Source organism: Cololabis saira, chromosome 18 (assembly GCF_033807715.1).
Source record: "Cololabis saira isolate AMF1-May2022 chromosome 18, fColSai1.1, whole genome shotgun sequence".
Taxonomy (NCBI): domain Eukaryota; kingdom Metazoa; phylum Chordata; class Actinopteri; order Beloniformes; family Belonidae; genus Cololabis; species Cololabis saira.
Window position 1 is genome coordinate 21,764,743 of NC_084604.1, and position 21,579 is coordinate 21,786,321.

Sequence of the window (21,579 nt, forward strand, 5' to 3'; positions counted from 1 at the left end):
GTCCATCTTCTGCACCAAGCAGATTTTAATCTCATTTTAAAAAGAGGGGAGATTAGACACACAATAAGGTCAATTACGTTCATTTTATGTTAACTTTATGACGAAGAAAAGTCAAAATCTTCACAATAACAAGAGAGTTACTCTTTAAAGCAGAAGTTTGCTAGTCATTTCTTGTAAGAGAACAACAGCAGTTTCACACTGAGACAGCTGTCATTCGCACACTGCATATGTGACTGTTACATTACTGTTCAAACTATCCAACTTTTAGAAAACTTTCAAAACTTTTCTGGAAAAATGTGTCTTCACCCAAGTCTTAAATCATTTCAAGTATCCATCAGGAAGTACACATGCTTCAATCCCAATATAATAGGTTTATTTTCCAATCAAGTGAAATATTTAAAATGTATCTAAAAATCCATTTCAGGTTCACAGAAATAAAAATTAAAAAAGGCAGTACATTTTTATCAAGGGTAAAATAATGAGTGATATGCACAAAGAAAAACATTTACCATTCAAAAGCAATCAGTGCTTGGCTCTACTAAAAAAAAACAACAACACAGAAAGCCCTCTCAGGCCACAGAGTTAAAACAAAAGAATACATATATGAACAAATGTGAGGTTTTTAATGACAACAAAAAAGTATCTGCACTTGGTTGGAATTCTAGGTCCCATGAGGTTCAATGTCACAGTACATCTTCATGTACATAAACACTTCTGAATCTGAAATGATACAGCTCAGTTAAAAAAAAAGAACATTATAAATGATCGTCCTCTACAGCACATTGTTTCTTCAATCAAGGCAAAGCACAGAACAGCTGTCAGAGGCTGTAGTTGAGGTATGTGAGCTCTAGTCTGTCTGCAGTCGTCCTCTAAACAACAACACGAGAAAGTAAGACTGACCGCTGAGGTTTCCTCGTCTATGATCATGGGTAGTACATTCCTTCTGTCTCCAAAGGCTATTGAGTCTTTGTTCAAGGGAATCTAGCTTTTTATCTTTTGTTCTGTGAATGTAATACACAAATCATTTACCCTATTGAATATCTAATTTACTCAGGTGGTAATGGTTTCATTTTGTTGTCTGGAAAATTCAAACTTTTCTAACGCACGTTGTCGTTTTGCGTATTCTGTACATAATCACGACTGACACAGCACGGAGGCCAAAAGGTCAAAAGGCTCATGATCATCTTCAAAATACAACTAGATTATCTCAAAATGCTGAAAGCATTCAGGTAAACATGGTGGAAACAAGGTGGTCCGACTCAGCCTTAGTGATGTGGATTTGTCCTGAATCATTGAGAACATATTGTATTCATGAGGTGAGGCAAATACAGGTCTCTCCGAATTTAGCAAGAAGCCTACAAACAGTCTAGATGGACATTTACTGAAAAGGTTTCTATTAGCCTCGTTCACAGTCTGGCTTAGTAAAAATGTCAGTACAAAATCAAATTCTTTTCCACTGAACATCTGGACACGTGGAACATATTTTTAAAACAACCTGCCAAACATAATTAGGAATCCACTACACTGACTTTCCACAGAACCTGATCGATGAGTAACTACAGATGTTCTGATACCAATATTTTCTTTCTGATACCGATTCCAATACATATGTAAATAATTCAACCTTGTGAATGCTGTTTTCTGAAGCTTCTAACTGCAGCCTCACATTTAATGGGCAGACGTGAGTTTAGGATTGATCTTCTCATCCATCCAGTTAGTCAAGTTTTTACCAGAGGGCAAATAAGTTTACTCCCAAAATGTTGTATAAACTCTCTCCACCGAGGACATTTGGAGAGACTTAGTGTCCACTGTTAATCAGCTGAACTCTACAAGTTTCAGGAGAGATTTTTGACCTGAGGCAAAAAAGAAAAGTAAAGTAAACCAGATGATTTGAATTAAACTTTCAGCTCTGACAGTTCCCCAGAATCTATTATGGATAAAAAAAAGAGGGCATTTCTTTTAAAAGATTATGATAAAAACCAAATAAGTAAGTCTATTAAGTATGAAATAATATAAGTGACACATTTTTCTCTGGGTTGTGTTATGCAACACAGGAGACAAATATTTCCTTTTTGATGACGTTTTAATACCACTGCAAGGCTCAGTTGGAGAGACGAATGCCTCAGTTTTAGCTCTAAAACAGTGTCAATTATTTTCTTACTAAGATCTTTTTTTCATTCCCTATGTTGTACATTTCTGCTAAAGTTTACTTTCTGCTGAGAAACAACTGGTGCATTTCGGATCATCAAAGTGTTTTTCCCCTAGTGAATGGGAGACCTTTGCCTCATGTTTGAAGGATTCAAATTAAAACTAATTTGTTCGACTACACTCTGCCTTGATAACTATTTATAACATTTTGATTCGTTGTATTAAAGGGTGTCTTAGAATTTTCAAGTACTGAATAATACACAATCTTAGTTTCTAGGCATCTTGATTGGAAGTAATTAAAAAGCTAATAAATCTGTAATAATGGTGGTTAATAACTGCATTTGTACTGTAATTGTTTTTGTTCCATATGTAGTTATCCTCTCCTTCAAGTGTGAACTGTAATACTGCAGTCATATGCAAAGTTTTATCTCTTGAGTTAGTTTTTTTGAGAGTACTGATAATAACACTATTCTTTATCGATTTCGCATCTTCGTGTCAGCTATGCACAAAATATACTGATTCTGTTAATGTCTCTCTAAACTACAAATGCAGTTTGCACCAAGAAGGGGCTTTATCTCAGGGGCAAGCAACTTCTGTTGCAATGACTGACAAAAGGCATCTTTGAGCCAAAATAGAAAGAAATACATAATCTATTTGGTAACAGCTCAGTCAGACAGAAAGAGATAGGCACACCTTCCTCGAGTGCAAACCTATTCTTCTTCATCGTAGGAAAATCATATCAAGTGGTTACAAAAATTGTTATGAGAAAAAAGTCAGTGTACTGTTTCAGAACGTGTTAACAGGACCATTAAATATTTAACTGCTAACGTGTCTATAGCTCGCCCAACAAACTGAGGTAAACTCACTGGCTGTGTGCAACGAAGGAATAAGTGTTTACAGTCTGTGTGCAGCAGGCAGAAAGAGATTCACCTCGGGTGTGAGATGTAGTGAAAACTTGAGTACAAAATAAAACAAATAAGATTTTGATTGCAATCAACAACTGACAAGCAGCTGCTGTTTGTATTGAAACTGTTGTTTCAACGTGTGACAAGTGATTTCATCCATGATGAACTATGCGGAGCACAAAGAGGACCTGGGAGGAGGAATTGCGCATATGAGGTAGGATTTTGCTGTAAACTTAAAAAAAAAGAAAAAAAAGTAACTCATTACATCGGTGTAAAATCCAGGAAGGAAGACCAGTAATTATGTGGCAACACTAAGAAACATCTCACAAAATACCTCTGTATAATACAGACCTAAAGTTAATAATACAGCTCAATGAAGAAAAAAAAAAAGACAGACACATACAGCTATGTAAAACTCAAGAGGTAGTTGCTAATATCAGTACATGAATGGATTACATACAGCTCTAGACCATTGCTTAACAGAGTTGGTTCAGTCAGTAAGTGGATGATTCCCAAAAGAATAACGTACACTTTGTTTTTTGTTGTTGTTTTTTTGGTTAATTCCCTGAGAATAGTTCATCATCCTGAGAGGAACTGTGAGTAAAAATGTAAAAAATACATTATACAAAAAGATGTTTCCATAGATATTTGAGCATGGGTTGTGCTCCTTTTGCAGTTTGGTCATTCATGTGTTTCTTCTGTCATGCTGCATTGTTGAGATTTGATTTTTAACGCACACACACATTCAAAAGGCTGTAACTTATTTCCCCCCCAAAAAAAAGTTTGATTGCACTTTCAGCAATAAGTGCCTCTTATTCTGAAAGAGCAAAAATAGCAAGCACTTCAGTAAGTCTAAACTTAATATGCCTTCAGGAAATAAAAGCCAAACTCTTTGACATATTAATATACCGAAAGCCAAGTTGGTTGTCTCTTTAGAGATTTTTTTTAAGAAAACAAAACATACAAGCTAGTTTGATATGATCATACAAAATTATTTGATTTGTCAGAACATCAAGAAACAACTCCAAAACGACCCAACGTGAACTTTGTGAGGAGTCGACTTCGGATAAGCTCTTTTCACATTCAGTATGGTCAGAGACGAGTTGTTAGGTCACAAATAAGTGCCACTAAAGCCATGCTTGGGATTCAAGTTATACTAAAGAGCAACACACTCCATATACTGCTCTCCCTCTATCCTTTTTCGTCGCGTCTGAAGCAGCAGCAGCAGCCGCAGCAGCGATGGCATCTCCTCCCAAAGAAGAGAGAGAGCGCATCACCTAGTTGGTGCTGACTGAAATGGGAGGCACAGATGGAAAAGAAACGTGGTTCAACTACTAAAACACAGCTAGGAAAGCAAACAGCCTGACATTCCCTTCCCAAAGGAAGAACTAGTGAGGTATTACATAAGTAAAGCAGCTATAATGATATTGTGGTTTTCTGTCAAATTGATGTTGATGTTGTTGAGAGGGAGAATTTTCACACCAATAAAAGCAAATCCCATGCACATACACAGGGCTATGCACCTATGTCAGAGCTAATTCCATATATATATATATATATATATATATATATATATATATATATATATATATATATATATATATATATATATATATATATATGCATATGCATTACTTAAAGTTAATAGAATTTTAATTATATCTTGCAAATGTACATATATATTAATTGCTATTTTAAACTAATTATGCAACAACCAAAATGGAGTTCTAATGATCAGTTCATTGCTTCGAATCTAAGCTATGATCTAGATGGATTATATGGCGTTTTATATAAGATGTGTCTATCTATGACAAGAGGAAAGTTAATAGCAGTTACTCGGATCTGAAGGAGAGGTGCTCAGGTCTGACGGTTTTGATTTTATTCAGAGCAAGTGCAACACCCGCGTTGTCATTTTCTGTCAGTATCACACTGTGCTTGCTCTGCGACAATCAGTTGGTCCAGTCTTCGTCTTCTAAGAGATAAGTATTGAGTGTTTCAAAATTATAGTCAACATATTCTAGAAGCTCGCTGGCTTATTTAAAAAAAATCCCTTTGGAATTCATTAAGTTTCCCTAAAGATTTTCAGAAGCCAAGCCAACAGACCTATGGGTCTGGATTATCACTTAGAGAGCCTCAAGCCCTTAAGAGTCTTCCTCTAATCCTTCTTAAAATGAGTGTACGGTACGAATACTCAATCATGACTTTCCAGAATGATTACACCTACAGGTTATAAATTTGTGGCTTTAAATCTGTGACATGATTAGAGAAAAAAGGCATTCAGAATGGCCACCACTTAAGTCCAGGGGGAACAAACAGAGACAACAGTCGTCAAACCTTGTTGTTTCACCGTCCAGCTGCACGGAAACAAGAAGCAGTCATTCCCTGCAGTCACCATTCCAGCGGTGGTTGCCATAGCTGCACTAGATGACTGCGAGTCAGTCACAGACATTCACACATGTCCGTACCCCGCTGATCGTTGCCATAGCTGCGCTGGTTAGAAAAATAACAGAATCAAAGTAAAGAAATAAAGACCTCCCTTTTTTTTTTCTTTTTTTTTTTCCACAGGTGTGAGGTAGATTATCGGGGGCTTCAGGTAACCTTGATTGAGGGGAGACGCAAGTGTCAGAGGTTAAGCTGTGAAAGTGGCCACCTCTCTGGACTATTTTTCAGGATTTCCTCCATCTCTGGGTCCGAGAGCCGCGTGGTAGGTGGGGCTCCTCGGGGGAGGAGGAGGAGCCGTCCAGGGGAGATGAGCCGGAGCGCTCCTCCTCCTCTGGGAGACAGAGGTAGGGCCCGGTCCCCGGGCTGCAAGCCGAGGTAGACGCATGTTGGTCCTGAGAGCCTGTGGCAGGCGCCAGCGCCTTGTGGGGACACTGGGCCACCATGTGCGTGATGCTCTGGCAGTAGTGGCATTTCTTTGGCTGGGGGGGCAGGCCACACTCCTTGGCATGGTGATCCAGTCCTCCACAGTTATAACAGCTGCAGAAACCCAAGGAGACAAGGGCAGAAGAAAGGATGCATATGATGGTGAAAACACAAACAAGACAAACACAATAAAATCTACAGCCCGTCACCGTTTTCTTCCTCGGGAAAAAGAGGAAAAACAATTTACAGCTGCACATTATTTCAAAGATAATCAGCACACAATTCCTCTCAAAAGCCACAGAGGAAAAAAAACCTAATACCCCCATAAAACATCGGGAGTAGACTCGGCATGTGTGCTCCAACTGCAATTCACCACCGCACGTTATTACATTTGACAGGAAGCACAAGTGCTGAAACAGCAGCAATGAAAGAGGAAGATTGCAGTCTGTCACAAAGCCAGCTTCTGTTTTTGCAAAATGTCTTTTTTCTCTCTCTCCTTAATATGTTTTTTTCTAATGTAGTTGTGACAGGAAATGATGAATCTTTCACTTGATTATGACTTTCTCCAAAATCATTTGGCTGAATCTGCATGTTTACTAAGTGATGATAAATTAAATGTAAGTATTTATCTAATAATATAAGCACTGCGAATACAGGAGTATTTGAAGGTGAAGCCCATCAGCATGATCCATCATCAGTTTATTGATAATCACTGATAAATTTACTAGATCTGAAGAAGAAAATTGTTCCTATTGAAATAGGCTCAGTTATCTCCATGTAACATTTGTCCTTTAAACCCTATAAAATAATCATCCAAATATAAACACAAGTACAATTATAGGGCTGAATGTCATGCTTCTTATAAATCAAAAATATGTCTTAGTTGTGTTTTTGTATAGTTTTTTTCCTTATAGATCATAATAAAGAAACACCAGTCAACAGAATCAAATGACTAAAATCTGTAAAATTAATTAGAAAACAATTTGGATGGATTTGTGATTTTTTTTAAAAATCTTTTCATACATTTATTTATATTTTTTTTAATTATTTAAATCATTGTATTTATGTATTAATCATTTTCACATGTGTTGATTACATTTAAAAACGCATTTATGGAAAATAAAAGCCTTTAAGAGTTAGATACTCCTGTAGTGTGATCATTTAAAAATATTTCAAGTTGAAGAAATAAAGAACATCATGCAATCAAAAATATTATCTAATTTATTTGAGTTATGCCAAAAAACATTTGACAAAGACTTCAAATAATTTTGCACTGAAGTCTTGTACTGTAAATTGTCACATTAATGACTACTTCGACAATTACAATAACATACCATATTTTTGAAAGACAGTTTTATTGTCTTGAGAAATATAAACATGAATAATCTGATAACTCATTTAATTCATTGAATGGTATGTTACCAAAGATGCTGTTGATGGATCACCACCTGGAAACATTTCGTCAATAAAATGTGCTAAATCAGAAAGAAATGTTTCTTTATAACACATGTAATTTTTGGTTTTGATTTGGACTAACTTCTTGTGAAGATGTTTTATTTGGTTTGGGATTGTCTGGCAAAACAATATGGTTATTCAAAATATCTTGATTAATCAAGAAGATATACTTCCCATTGATATATTTGGGGGAAAATACACTCTTCTCATTTTTACTGTCTCTAGTTACCATACATATATATTTATCATTTAGAAGAACCGTAATCTTAAATTGAACGAGGGTTGAGTGGTGGTCCGAGGAGCAGCAGCGCTGGTGGGTTTCACCACGAGTGGCCAGCAGGGGGCAGTGCAGCATCACTGCCAGAGAAGCTGCAGGCAGCGAGCACTGGCACAAAGACACATGACGTCAGAGCCATCTACCTGCCATCTCCGAATGTAATACCCCCTTGCTGCCACCTTGGTAGAAGTTAGACACTTGACCCTGCACTGGATCCATTATCACAAACAAACTGAATTATTTATCCGGGTAAAACAATGAGGAAGCCTCCTCTCAGTTTTGCTTTCACCCTTTCAAATCCTTTTGTTTTTTCAAAAAAACCAACAACAACAGCAACAAAAAAAGCAATACTGTGGTTGGTGCAGCTCGACTGCATCTGCAGCAGGTGTGCTGCAGAAACAAAGAGTGGCAGAGCTGGACTTTCTCATGTAAATGTATAACGTGAAGCATTCTTACAACAGCATTCACACAGCTGTACCTGGTCGTTTTTGATGCACATTTAATGACGACATTCTCTTTCAGGACAGAGAACACAGCCTGCTCTGCTTTAACCACCAGGTGTTTTCAAGGAGCTCCATATGGCTGCCTCTGACAGTTTTTAGCAAAAAGCACCCTTCAGGGTTTCACTGAGGACAAAACAATTGATTGAGCTGCTGCAGCATTGAGATGCATATAAGTTCAACCTACCCTGGTGCTAATACTGTCTTTAATGCAAAAGCTGGCAAATTGATTTAAAAAAAGCACCAATGGCAGGCAAAGTGCTCTATTCAGTTTCGTATTATGGTGCACAATAACCATGGCAACAAGCATCTACTCAGGCAATTGGATAGATTAAATCTATAATTTCAGCCCACTCAGAAATAGCTCATTGCTGTGAGGTATAGATATACCACACGTTCCCTTCACTACAGCACGGCCCTTCTTTTCAAATAGTATGATTGACCCTAGCAGTCCATTCAATTATTTAAACAATCCATGTTTTACCATTTTTTTCTCTCTCTCGCTATTTTTACATTTAAAAATCTTTCGGATACTCACCGGTCTCCCTTTGGTTTACGTTTCTGGAACGGGACCTTCCCTTTAGGTCTCCTCTCACTGCCTGCACAGGGCCCCCCGCCGGGCCCCGTCACCCGCAGGGATTCCAGGCCCTTAGAGGACTTCTTATAGGTGAACTCCACCTGCTCACCCTCCTTTAAGCTGCGGAAACCCTCCATCACCAGTTTGCTCTATTGGGAGAAAGAAAAAGAAAAAAGCTATTATCCATTTAAAAAGGGGCAGGTGCTTAAAGCACACTGCAATACACAAGATTCTGTTTGAGCTAACGTGCATTTTGTTACACCCTACAAGGAGGACTGACATGAGAGATTATGTCAATTAAAATAGGCTCTGAATTGAAAGTAAAAGCATTAAGTTACACCTGCTTTATAACACAGGAAGTGAGAAAGCGTAAATCTGAGTCGTTTTGATTATTTTAGACATATTCTTGAATAATTTTGGAAAAGTTGAAAAGAGGTCGTAAATAGATTTCATATACAGTGGTATCAGTACGTAAATGTAGTGAAGAAGTGAAAAGGATAGTCCTTTTTAATTTCCAGATTCAGTTTAATGCCTTAGTTTAACTGTCTTTTTAAGCAGCTTAAAACTCGTAGCATCGGTGTTATTCACGTCCACACCCATCAGGGTTCATTAAACACATAAATATTGAGCAGTCGCCACAGCGAGCAGATTTGTGAACAAAAAGCCCCTCAATCAACACTTTTCAAACCCAAATAACTTTCACAGAACACATTAACACTTATTAACACTCTGCAGTTTACTACGGGGTCTCGCAGGCAGAAAACGCAACACCCTCGTCACACGATGCACTCGGAGAAACAACTTTCTTTCAGAGATGTGGATGTGGTTTTCACAAACCGCCATGACAGTTTGTGCACAGAGGAACTTATCACGCAGTGTCCTTGGTACACCCCCCCCTTTATCTACGTCTGCAGAGACACCACTTCCTATTCCCTCCGCTGGGCCAAAAGAAAGGAGTGTTACAGCCATGCAATTATTTTCTTTCAACACATCCACCATTCATCTTATCTACATCAACGACTCTCAACCTGGGGTTCGGGACCCCCAAGGGGGTCCTGAGTGAATGTCTAAGGAGGGGGGGAGGGGTATTGCCAGATGGTTTGGGAGAAAATAAATAAAATATTCAAATAATACATAAAAGATAATAAAATAAAATCACACGTTCGACTTAGAAATCACTTCCCCTGTTTCAGTTTTGATATAAGAGAGTGAAATGTGAACGCACGAGTCTCTATTTTGGCAAATGCATTAATTGTGGCGATAGGGGGAAGGACAGAAGGGCTAATCTCAGGGACAGTGATTCAAAAAAAAAAAACCAGAAACACGGATGTACGTGATCAGATTTAAAGATTTAGTTAGCACACAACGATTTATGGCTTGATGATGCAACAGAACGGAGGCTGATAGCCACTGTAGCAATGACCTTCGAGAATCGTGGCGAACCCTGCAGATCTTTGCGGAGGTAAACACGCCCACACAAGCATGCGGTGTGCAGAGCAAACCTACAACCTGCCATACATCTAGATCTGGAAATAACACACGGGCATTCTATGAAAGCAATGCCTGCCGCAGAGACAGATGTGTAGGAGACAGAGGACAAAAAAAGAAAAAGTGATCCATGCAGATCAAATGTTAAATTGTAGAGGAAGGAGACAAAATGTGCTCAGCGCGGCTTTTTCCTGAATCCACTGCACTTACAGGAAGCCAAAGGGGCTCTATAGGAGCTTTGTAGACATCAATAAATGTAAGAGTCAAGAGAAGGAATGTATACAACACTGAAAAGAGACACAGAGTATTAATTACAAACTAAGAATAGTGTTTGAACTCGCTGCACTCTAATGGAAATCTAGATGACAACCACAGCGCAATGACTTTTGCTTTAGGTTTCCTGTATTATTTCCTTTATTAGGAATAAGACTGAAAAAAACAGTTTCATGAGGAAATCTTATTATCAAACCTAATTCAATGTAAAAAATACATTTATAAAATATATATATATATATATATATATATATATATATATATATCAAACTTACATTAAATCAATATTTTAGGTTTGTTTTGAATAAACACTTCAGTCAAATCCATAAAAAATAGATTTGGATTTTTTATTATTTATAAACTGAAAAGACTGAAAAGGCCATGAAATATGCATAAGAGATGGAAAAATACAAATATAAAGACTTGAACGTCTTATTTTCATTTATTGTTTTAAACAATTACAATATTCAATTTTGTTTTGTCTGAATGTGACTTAAATAGATGAGTATAACTTCAAGTTTTGACCTAACTCACTGTTAACTGAAGACACTTCAGAGATTTCACGTGTGTGAAATCTCTAAAGTATCTTGTAACCACAAGAAGGGATAGAATTCGTCCATTTCTTTTTTAATTCAATAAGCTTAATAAAAAAGATACATTTTCAGTTTAGTCCCTGCTGAAATCTGTACGCAACCGTGCCTTTTCTCCCTAATTTCCCCCTACGATTACATTTCCATAATTAATAAGGATTTTAATGCAGTGGTTTTAAATATTCAATGTTAGTAATTTCGTACCCGTTTTTCCACATTCCACATTTCCACATTCACATCCCCTGATATCCTGTTCAATTCTGGCCCTGCTGTTGCAGTCAAGGTCGCTTTGCATGGAGCTGATTGCTGGTGGAGGACTCGTCCATTTTGGGTGTTCGGTTATCGGATTTGGCTTTAAGGAACGGACGAGGATCAGGGAATGGAAATGAGAGAGAGGAATGATTTTGCACCACAGATGCAAACAGAAGGAGGAGGAGACACAAACCGAGCCTGTAGCTTTATGCAATAGATAATTGATCTTAAGTGGTTGGGCTGCAAAAACAACAAATTCTAAAAGGTCCAATAATCATTAACTCGCTAGGACAAGCAGACACCAAACTGACTTTGTCATTTTTAATAACCAACTAAAAGCACTCTGAGCCCCAGTCAATCAAATGAAAATGCCAATTGATTTAATTATTACCATAATCAAACCGTTCCAATGACTGAAAGGCATTCTTTCAGCAGAAATTGGTAATAAGCACAAAAAAGTGTCCATCCTTTCAAAACAGAATGCATTTTGAATAATGATGAATAGCTGTGCCCGACTATTTCCTCTTCCTCTCCTGTCTTCATTCCACAAACAGCTCGTCTCTCCAGGTCAAAGTTGAGTGGCTTGTCTCAGCACTCTACCCCCTCTCCAAAGCCCTCAATTCCCACAATGCACCAGCAAGAAAACCACACAACCCCTTTTGTTCTGCAGTAATGCAGGAAAGCGCAGATACACAGAAATCTCCTCTATATAGGAAGTGGCATCACAGCCTGCTCGTGTCTCAGATGAGCTCTGAAGCACGCGTTTGCAACAGCTCAAGCTCAACGCTTATTTCAAGAAGTGCAGCATGAACATTTACAGAAATGTTTGACTGAGTGGGCCAGAAAAAGAAGAAGAAAAAAAAAAAAAAGAAATCACAACTCAGAACTTGTAACCTGAGTCCGCTCCTCTCAAGTGACCTGACGGGTGTTTGGACCGGTTTCAGTTTACGCAAAGAGTTCAGGAAAGGGCACGGCTGGGGAGAGGGAACGCCAAGGAGAACATGAGAGACGGAGGGAGAACACAAAATGTGGGACTGACTTAGCGTACGGGGGCTGGTGGGGAGGGTTGGGGGGGGTTGGTGGACCAGGAACAAAATCCCCATTTGATCAGGAACCCCATAGGTCAGCAGGAGACATCCTGGGGTTGGTGGTACAACCCTTCTAGCACCACCCACCGCCTTCCTGGAAGACCACACTGGCACTCAACAACACTTAACCCAAACTCAGGCTACCAGCTGCTACTGTCATCATAAAAATAAAAAAAACAACATGAAACATGACACCAATAAACCTTGAGTCGGTTTGATTATGTTTCCAAGCTTCCATGCCAGGAATAAATATCTTTCTGCAGTTTTACACGTGTGTGTGTGCGTGTGTGTGTGTGGGAAGGAGACAGTGATCAATATAGACTCCGACATCCGGGATAGAAATAGTCCTCCTTTTCATCAGACGGCCCTCGTCATCACCAGCCCCAGCAATCAATACAGGAAGCTGTAATGTGAGGGGATGGGGAAGCAGAAAGAGGAGACCACCGTCCAAGAACAGCCTCTCTCCGCGGTGACCACCGGCTATGGAAAGGCTAATTATGGGATGCTTTGAATCAGAGGGGGCTCGCAAAGTGCTGCACACTGAATTAGAAGGATAGGGACCTCGTGGAGATGAGTGCGAGAGAGGTGGCGTTCAGCATGTGGTTGGGAGCCATTCAATAGCTTTTTATACACAGGAAATGCTAAGTGGACAAAGATGGACATAGCTCAACATGACGTTTATGAACCAATGTGGGAGGAAGATGGGAAAGGAGTGGGAAAGGTGAGAAAAGGAGGGAAAACACACACACTGCAGTGAAAACCACCAACAGCGTCACCCTCATGACGCTGACACACCAGCTCTCCCCAACACGCTGTCATTAGTGGCCCCGACCCTTGAACCCTGCCCAACCCCCATCAAACACTTAAAAGCCTTCAAGTTTCCCCTGCCTCAAATTAACAACATCCAACACCCCTGATTATGACTGAGGCAAATATTTGATCTGGGGGAGGAAGCACTAGATCATCTTACTACGTTTATCAGCACGAGGGGGGAAATGAAGCTCGGTGAGGTGGCTGGTGATAAAACACAGCCACAACAACCGGCACCTTTGCAAAACAGACCCACATCTCACCGTTCCCAAGCATTTTTTATCCACTATATAAATAAATGTCTTTGAATTTAAATTAAAAAAAAGATCAAATTCAATTAATGTCTTTAGGCATGTGTCGCATTTTTATTTTAATCTCCATGCGATTGGATTAATTCTTTTTAGAACACTAAATTGGTTCTTTATCATGTAATTACTGCACATGTTCTGTATTAAACTGATTATTTAACAATCTCTTTTCCCAGTTCGATGTGCTTACAGAAGCACACGGGAAGCAGCAGCTTTTAGTTTCCGTTTTTTTCTTTTCTTTTCTTTTTTTAACATGAGACACAAATAACTTTGTAGCAACGATTTTTTTCAATATAAAACTAAACCAAAAGGGAAATACTATAGAGGATAGAGATAAATATGACCCAAAGTGGATAAAGTAACTTCAGGCAGTTTCTTTATAACAGTACATCTAATATTTAGTTATCAACATTTTATTTGGCCCTATTGAAGCTTTTTGACAATTCTTTTCTTTACAAAAAATAACTATAATAGGAATTTGTCCTCGTCAAAATTGTTCACATTTTAAAAACTATTACCGACTTATGAATAAAATCTTAAATAAAAGAAAAGATATTTACTTTTGTGAGATCAAACAATTTGTTCTTTAACTTCATATCCAGATTGTTTGATCGACTTGTAAAACAAATGTCTACTTCTGAAATTGGAGGATTTATTTGTTGTTTAGGACATGTAATTAATGACGATAAAATGCAATAAGAAGACATACTCAGTCTATGACGTTTTAATCCTTTTTTGACTTTTTTAAGACTAAAAAAAATGAAAATATTCCAACTGGTAATGAAAAAAATAATGTGTTATTCGATTCAGTTTTGCTCAAATTTGTCTCAACCTCCTAAGACCTGGCGTACACATATCTGCACATCACACGTTTCGCTGTCTATGTCATAAAAATTAATTTCTTAACGGGGGCCCAAAGCAACAAAAAAAAAAAGCACCAGGATTTAGGAGATTAAATATTAAATAAGATAATAAAACATGTCAACAAAAAATATCAAATAGAAATCACTGCTGAAATTCTCTGTCTGGTATTTTATTAACATTATCTTAAATATTGTCATTAGTATTATTATTGTCATTATTATTATTATTATTATTTATTATTATTATTATTATTATCATCATTATTTTTATAACTACCACTACTAATGCATTAGATCAGTAAATGTAGGATGTTTAAACATCCCAAAAACATGACCTTCTCCCCGTATGACCAGCTAACTGCTCTCTTTATGTCTCAGTAGCGTTTCTGGAGCCCTGCCCTGCTTTTTCCTCTGCCTCCATTCCAATTACCAATCATCTCCGCTGTATGTGGCCATAGTATGTGGCCTGCTCCTTGAAAGGCAGTCACATGACCGGTCTTTCTTCTTCTTTTGCTCTTTTTGATGTACAGAAGAGAAGGGTGGTTGGGCGCTAGTGTGTGTGTGTGTGTGTGTGTGTGTGTGTGTGTGTGTGTGTGTGTGTGTGTGTGTGTGTGTGTGTGTGTGTGTGTGTGTGTGTGTATGCATGGAGTAGTGTGTCTGCAGGAGACAAAGCCTGATACTGGCTATCTGGAGGCAGAGTTGGGTGGGGCCTGCATGCCAAACGGTGACACAGACCAGAGGTTAATCTCACTAGGGGCCCACTTTAACCTCACTACACAAAACACACACTCTTTCGAGCGTGCACGCATGCACACACTTGAAACCTAAACCATCTTACAACGGCTCACATGTAGATTCAACAACTTTGTGGTAAAGAGCGGAGAGTAAGAACACACACACACACACACACACACACACTTAAAGGCTCCGTAAATTGAGCACGCTCTCCGGGTTCCCGATGAATAACAGCAGTAAAATGTTAAACATTTCAAATTGATTGCTGACAAAGGGCAAGCATCCCCCCACATCACCGCCACAAATAACATCAGCGTATGTAACAGTAGGAACTAAAACACACACAGACAAACTCAGCCGGGGGCAGAATGGGGGCCGACGGACAGATGATTGGGAGCAGAGATGTATTGTATCAAGAAGTGAAGATGCTACGTTACTCCCTCATCTTCCTAAAGGAAGGGATCGGACTTAAGCAGTGATGAGGAGGCTTCCCGGGAGGAGAACTCGTGATCGGGTGGGGACCCTATCACATATATATACAGCCACTTCACCCTCCCTTTCTTACTTCCCGCTCCTCCACTTACTCGTCTTTTTCCAACCTCTCACTCTTGTTTTTTCCTCTTCGACCACCACTAGCACCCTCTCCCTCCCCAGCCCGGTACATCCACCCCTCACCCACACGTATTTTTCCCACAACCCTCCTCTTTCCCTCTCCTGAGGAAACTCCTCCTCTCTCTCTCTCCCTCTCTCTCTCTCTCACATGTCCCCCTGTCCTCTAACACTCTCTTCCCCTCTCCATCGCTCTCACCCCTTTCTCTTGTGGATATAGGCTCAGTGTTTTGAAGGAATAAGTGGGAATTCTTCCACAGATTCTTTCATTCTTCAGATTCACTGAAAGCAAACCTTCAGCTGCAAATGCTGAAAACATCCAAATCTTTATGTAAAGTTAATATCTCTTCTTATACGATAACAATCTGCTTTGTGAGCAACCTTTTTGTTAGGATGCCCCTGATCTGAAATATTTCTATCCAAACAAAAACATTCCCGTTTCCAGGATTTATTTGAGATGCTTTAGCAGCACAGAACATTAACTGACAGGTTATAATTCAATTTGCCCAAATCTGAACATTTCCTCTGCACCTGGAAACATCATCCAAATAGCTTTGGGCTGCTGGCAGAGGAGGCAGAGGAGGAGGAGCAGCCAGAGAAAATGAGTGGCTGACTTAATGAGAATGAATGTGAACCCGTGCAAAGAAATGGGCCGTCTCACATTCAACATGAGGATTTGCTTCTGAATGCGTATCGTCTTCTCTTTGTGCTAAATGACAGCTGTATTCATGTAAACATGGAACCCAGACACACTGGGATGAAAATGCACAAACGTAAACACATGATTCATTGTATGGTTGTTAAATTCAAGGGGAAAATTTGCATTTTTATGGCATGTGAAAAATACATCTATTGCTGCACTTTGAATAATTTCAGATGCAGATGTAGCACGACCCACAACAACTTTTCTCTGGACAATTCCCGTCAAAAAGGCTTAAAGCATTGTGGACTGAATAAAAATGTGAATGCTATGTTGCTCTGTGAAAAAAAAAAGTCTCACATAGCAAGCATTGCACCAATCTCAGATACTATCACAGTTTTGAGGTGTGTAACTTTTATAAGCAGCGACTATGACCTTTATGGTGACTATTACATTTTTTTTCTCGGAAAACAAATGTTTGATTATAACTGAAACATTTATCTAAGTGTGTAGCATGTAGTCAAGAAGGCAAGAAAGGATAAAACTGCAGCATGCACACACCACCTACATTGTCAATCCATTTGAATGATTTGGTCAATATGCAATTCAATTTTATACATCGAGCTTCCATGAAAACGGTGCATTACTTAAACTCTAAAAGCAACAACATCACACCAGCCTGCGGCGTCCTGCTGGTTACAGGATGCTGATACAGACAGTGTTTATTTGACTCCTCCTCAGCTCTGAAGGCTGTCTCGCAGACCTGCCTGTGCTCTTGCTGGCCTGAGCCACATCTAAAACATATCTGGCCAGCGGGGAAGACGGGATCCTGGTGTACCAGAATGGATGTGGTCAGTTAATGGTGGTGCATAGTACAAGTATATGAAAAAAAACTGTAGTGACGCACTTTCCCCAGCCTCAGCAGCATCTTAACACTGTATTCACACACAAAGAGTGACAATAACTTAACCTGTGGTATTTTAAGAAGGGGATAATATTTACATTTAAGTCCTCCACATTTACCAGAGACTTCTAGTTGCTACTTTCCTTAGCCAAAAGTATATCATAACTTTAAAAACAATGAATAGCAATGATAATAAATACTCAATAAATACGTTTACATCTAATCAATGCATCTAAAATCAGTACAAATCAGCCATAAACCAATTAGCTATAACATCACTTGCTGCTTGGATAAATATAGTCATGATAATGTTTCAACAGTATGACAGCAAAGACAGAACCTGTTCTGGTGTTAATTAATATGCATCTCATCTCTGACTAAATGATTATAATGAGCAAGCATCACCGTGTACTTTTAACGCTCCTCATTTCACAAGATTCGTCTTTAATTAACAAGATTACAGGAGAATTTTTATAAAGTAGCTTAGTTTTTCAGATTTATTTATGTTTAAAACTAATACATGAATTGCACCAATGGATTAAGATATAAATAACATGTTATAAACACATCACATGAAGTTAGTTTGAAATATGATTTAACCAAAAGATTAATACGGAGAATTTTATTATAGCTGCAAATGTGTGCTTAAAAAAAAAAAAGCATTTAAGGCCCAATTACATCACAGCAAGCTGTCCCAGTGGTTGAGACACAGAACAGGCAGGAAAAAAGAAACAAGACCAGACCACTTTCTATTTTTAGACTGACATCCAACTTACAAAAAAATACAAATTGGAGTTTAGGTTCTGTAAATGTGATTTTAACTCCTTTTGGTCCACTGTGTATGTATCTCCCCACTCTTAACACGCCACATGGTAATAGCCACTGAGCTCACGTGTCTTTTCCATCCTTGCCAACATGTCACCTCCACTACATTCCCCCATTTCCCATCAGTGCAGCACACCACCCTCTGAGGCCACAATAAAGACAAGACGTGGTGTCAGATGAAATGGGGGAAATGGCCCTCCTCATCTTCTCTCGTTACTGCTGGAGTTTTTAAAAGCCACTCCAGGACCGTAAAAAGGGGCGATTTAACGGGGAAGAAAGGGGCTAAAATGAGAGAGAGAGAGAGAGAGAGAGAGAGAGAGAGAGAGAGAGAGAGAGAGAGAGAGAGAGAGAGAGAGGGGGGGGGGACCTCCATGCTTAGTGTTTTTTTCCAACGGACTGAGGAAAAAAAAACAAAAAAAACAACAAGGCCTCAGAAATGAAAAACTGCGTGAACAATAAATCCACAGCGCGTCTCGTCAAAGCAAAAAAGGGGATGTTTTGTTTCAATAAACTGCACAAATCCGAGCGTTCAAAGTTCATAGACGACGGTGTTCTCGCTGGATGGTTGCGAGGGGGGAAATCTCTGCTGTCCACTCGGACCAAAGTGTGAAACTAACCATGTCAGAACTAAGCACACACATTTCTCCCCTTCCCTTCGCAGGGGCGAGCAGGGAGGGGAGAGCTGATCGCATGTGGCCCAGAGAGGAAACTGATTTTTTTTTTTTTTTTTTTTTTCCTTCTCCCTCCTCAGCCCGTGGACAACGTGTGATTGCACAGTAACATGTTGGGAAATGCAAAACATCCGGATGATACATTATAACAACCGGCTGACGATTTGAAAAGAGGAAAGAAAAAGAGGGGGGCATCAGGAAGGGATCTGAAGTAACACTTTGAAATTTGGTTGTCGGAGGAAATGAAAGTAATCGATCACTTGTCGCCTGTCTCCACGCGTCTTAACGAGGCCGCCGCGGGAGCAGATGTTTAACTCAACTTACTTGGTGGACGAAAACATCCAGGGGGGGGTCCACGGGGCCCCCTTCGCTGTTGGTCATTGAGATGAATCCGAAGCCCATTCGGACGTTGAACCACTTGCAAAAGCCCGATCCCGACAGGATCTGCTGGGCTCGGGTCCGGTCCTCCTGCTCCGCCGACCTGGCGGGGTCTTCTCCGCCACCTCCTGCAACAAGGGGCCCCACACAAGCAGCGACACTTAGGAACACGCACGTCGCAGAAAGCACACACAATACTACAGGAGTCCCTAAACTTCCACGGGCTCTGGTGGTTTAAATACAAAAAATGAAGAAAAACAAAAAAAGAAAGAAGACTTCAAAAGAAAACGTGGGGGAATCCCCTCCACTTGCAGTGTGAAGTTCACTGCCGGTAGAAATTTTCAACATCACTTCAACGGCCAGGGGCGCATGGTGCTGAGACCTTTCCCCCTAGCTCCTGCAAAAAAAAGTTGTCACTCCATGACAGATAAATGGCTCTCTGCTTCGTGCACGGGCATGCTCGCTCTGTGCAACTTGTGGAGGGCTTGGCCCCCACCCTGCATCCACAGGCCCGTGTCCCGCTGCAGGAGCTGCAGGAGCCGGGCAGGTGTACGCACGGCTCCCCGAGCTGCACTATGGGGCCGGATGGCATCTATACCGCAACAATGCTGCGTATCTCTGCGTAGGAAAACACGCTCAGACGCGGTTTTTGTTGTTGTTTTTTCTTTTTTGGCTTGTTTTTTTTTTGTTATTGTTTTTTTTTTTTTTTTTTTGTGAGGATTGGAAGAATAATCACGTCGCACCTTGCCTCCCCTCCCTTCCTGCGTGAGCGGTGAGAGGAGAAAAACTAGCAGGAGAGGAGGGGAGGGGAGGGGGTGGGGGGGAGAAAAAGAAGAAAAAAAAAGAGGGGGGTGGGAAATAGAAAATAATTTCTGAATAACCTTCGGCCATGTTTCCCCGCGGACCCTCTGCGCCCAAGTTGCAATAGAAAAGCGTCCTCTGCGAAAACGGGCTGCGGTAGTCACCATTAATCCGACATCCTCGATCCCATCGCTCACCAGTTCCGCTCGCATGGTACGGCGTGCTTTCTGCCTTTTGGTATTTTTGTCATGTCTTTTCTCTCTTCTCCTCAATCCCTTCCTCACTCACACCACCTCTGTACTGTTCGTCCCCCCTCCTCCTCCTCCTCCTCCTCCTCCTCCTCCTCCCTTCCTCGCTCCCTCCTTCGCTCTCATTCGCTCTCGTGCTGGCTGTGCCCGTTCCCGTAGTGAGAACACGTGACTCTGTCAATTACATGCTTTCTTGCCACTAATTTCTGCAGAGAAGAAGGGAGCCGAAACTTGCACCGTCGTTCGGCAACATCCGCCCGAGTTTGATCACAGAGAAAGGGAGAGGAAATAAGTCAGATGAAATAAAAACGAGTACTGTAGGAATGATGGCTTGTTGTTTTTTTTGTTTTTTTTTAGGAGGGTGAAAAGGCAGCGCGATATGCCGCGTTTGTGTGGAGGTTGTGTATGATAAGGGGCTGGTGTAGCCACATAAGGCTATTATGTACTGAGATTAGATCAAATGATTGGATGGGATTAAATTATGTTTTAATGAATCCTGTGGGATAATTGGGTGGCCATGGTAACAGGGGAAAACACAGAAACAACGAATCAAGCAATTAGAAAGGAAAGCATAGGCGATGATGATGTTAGACACCTAAATACACAGCAGTGTATTACCCAAAAAAATACTCTCCTATCTTGTGCTTCCTTCTTAAATCGCGTGGTTTTGCATTACTTAAACCACTCTGAATACATCAACATGTAAAGAAAAATACAAATAAAACTGCATGTTAGATTTGAGATCAAATTCAGCTGCTACAGAGGAATATCTGAGTTTTTAAGAGCAATCTCAACAGCTCTAACCCATGAGGCATTGTTTTTATAATCTTGAATCCAAACGTTGATGAAAACCAATATTCAGTTGGGTGAGAACAAAACCCTGAATACATCAACATGTAAAGAAAAATACAAATAACACTGCATGTTAGATTTGAGATCAAATTCAGCTGCTACAGAGGAATATCTGAGTTTTTAAGCGCAATCTCAACAGCTCTAACCCATGAGGCATTGTTTTTATAATCTTGAATCCAAATGTAAATGAAAACCAATATTCAGTTGAGTGAGAACAAGACTACTATAATCCCCGTAAAACCTACTGTAGAGACACAACCTTTGTGTCATCCAGCTCCAGACCGTTTTAAAGTCTTGATTTAAATCTCAGCTGAATGTCTCTGCTGCAGGAGAAAACAACCACTCAGATTAAGAAAACTAAATTCCCTTTCACCTGAAGCTAAAACTTACGGATAATGTAAAACAAAGCATGCACATGTCTTCCAGCTCATGTTGCTAACACGCGACCAGTAACCTCCCAGCATCATAGTGGGCACCAGAGGAGAGTTGAACTCACAGCTTTGGAATGTGAGGGGAA

At 39.9% G+C, this 21,579-nt stretch overlaps 1 protein-coding gene across 2 annotated transcripts; it reads right to left on the reverse strand.

Moving 5' to 3' along the window:
- lin28b (lin-28 homolog B (C. elegans)) lies at positions 1-20,257 on the reverse strand. Of its 2 annotated transcripts, none has more exons than XM_061707073.1 (4): positions 20,043-20,257; positions 19,108-19,289; positions 8,689-8,876; positions 1-6,032 (listed from the first exon to the last, which is right to left on the reverse strand). In XM_061707073.1, the coding sequence occupies exons 1-4, from the start codon at positions 20,050-20,052 to the stop codon at positions 5,720-5,722; spliced, it is 693 nt and encodes a 230-aa protein (XP_061563057.1). In that variant the 5' UTR covers positions 20,053-20,257; the 3' UTR covers positions 1-5,719. The 2 variants fall into 2 exon arrangements, with proteins under 2 accessions (XP_061563057.1, XP_061563058.1); XM_061707074.1 differs by having other exon boundaries at positions 20,127-20,234.
- Positions 20,258-21,579: the final 1,322 nt, after the last annotated feature.

Excerpts from the sequence above, each read along its gene's own strand:
- lin28b (XM_061707073.1), bottom strand. Across the intron at positions 8,877-19,107 it reads TGGATGTTTTCGTCCACCAA|AGCAAACTGGTGATGGAGGG; the intron begins GTAAGTTGAGTT and ends TTCTCCCAATAG. Across the intron at positions 6,033-8,688 it reads CGTAAACCAAAGGGAGACCG|CTGTTATAACTGTGGAGGAC; the intron begins GTGAGTATCCGA and ends GGGTTTCTGCAG.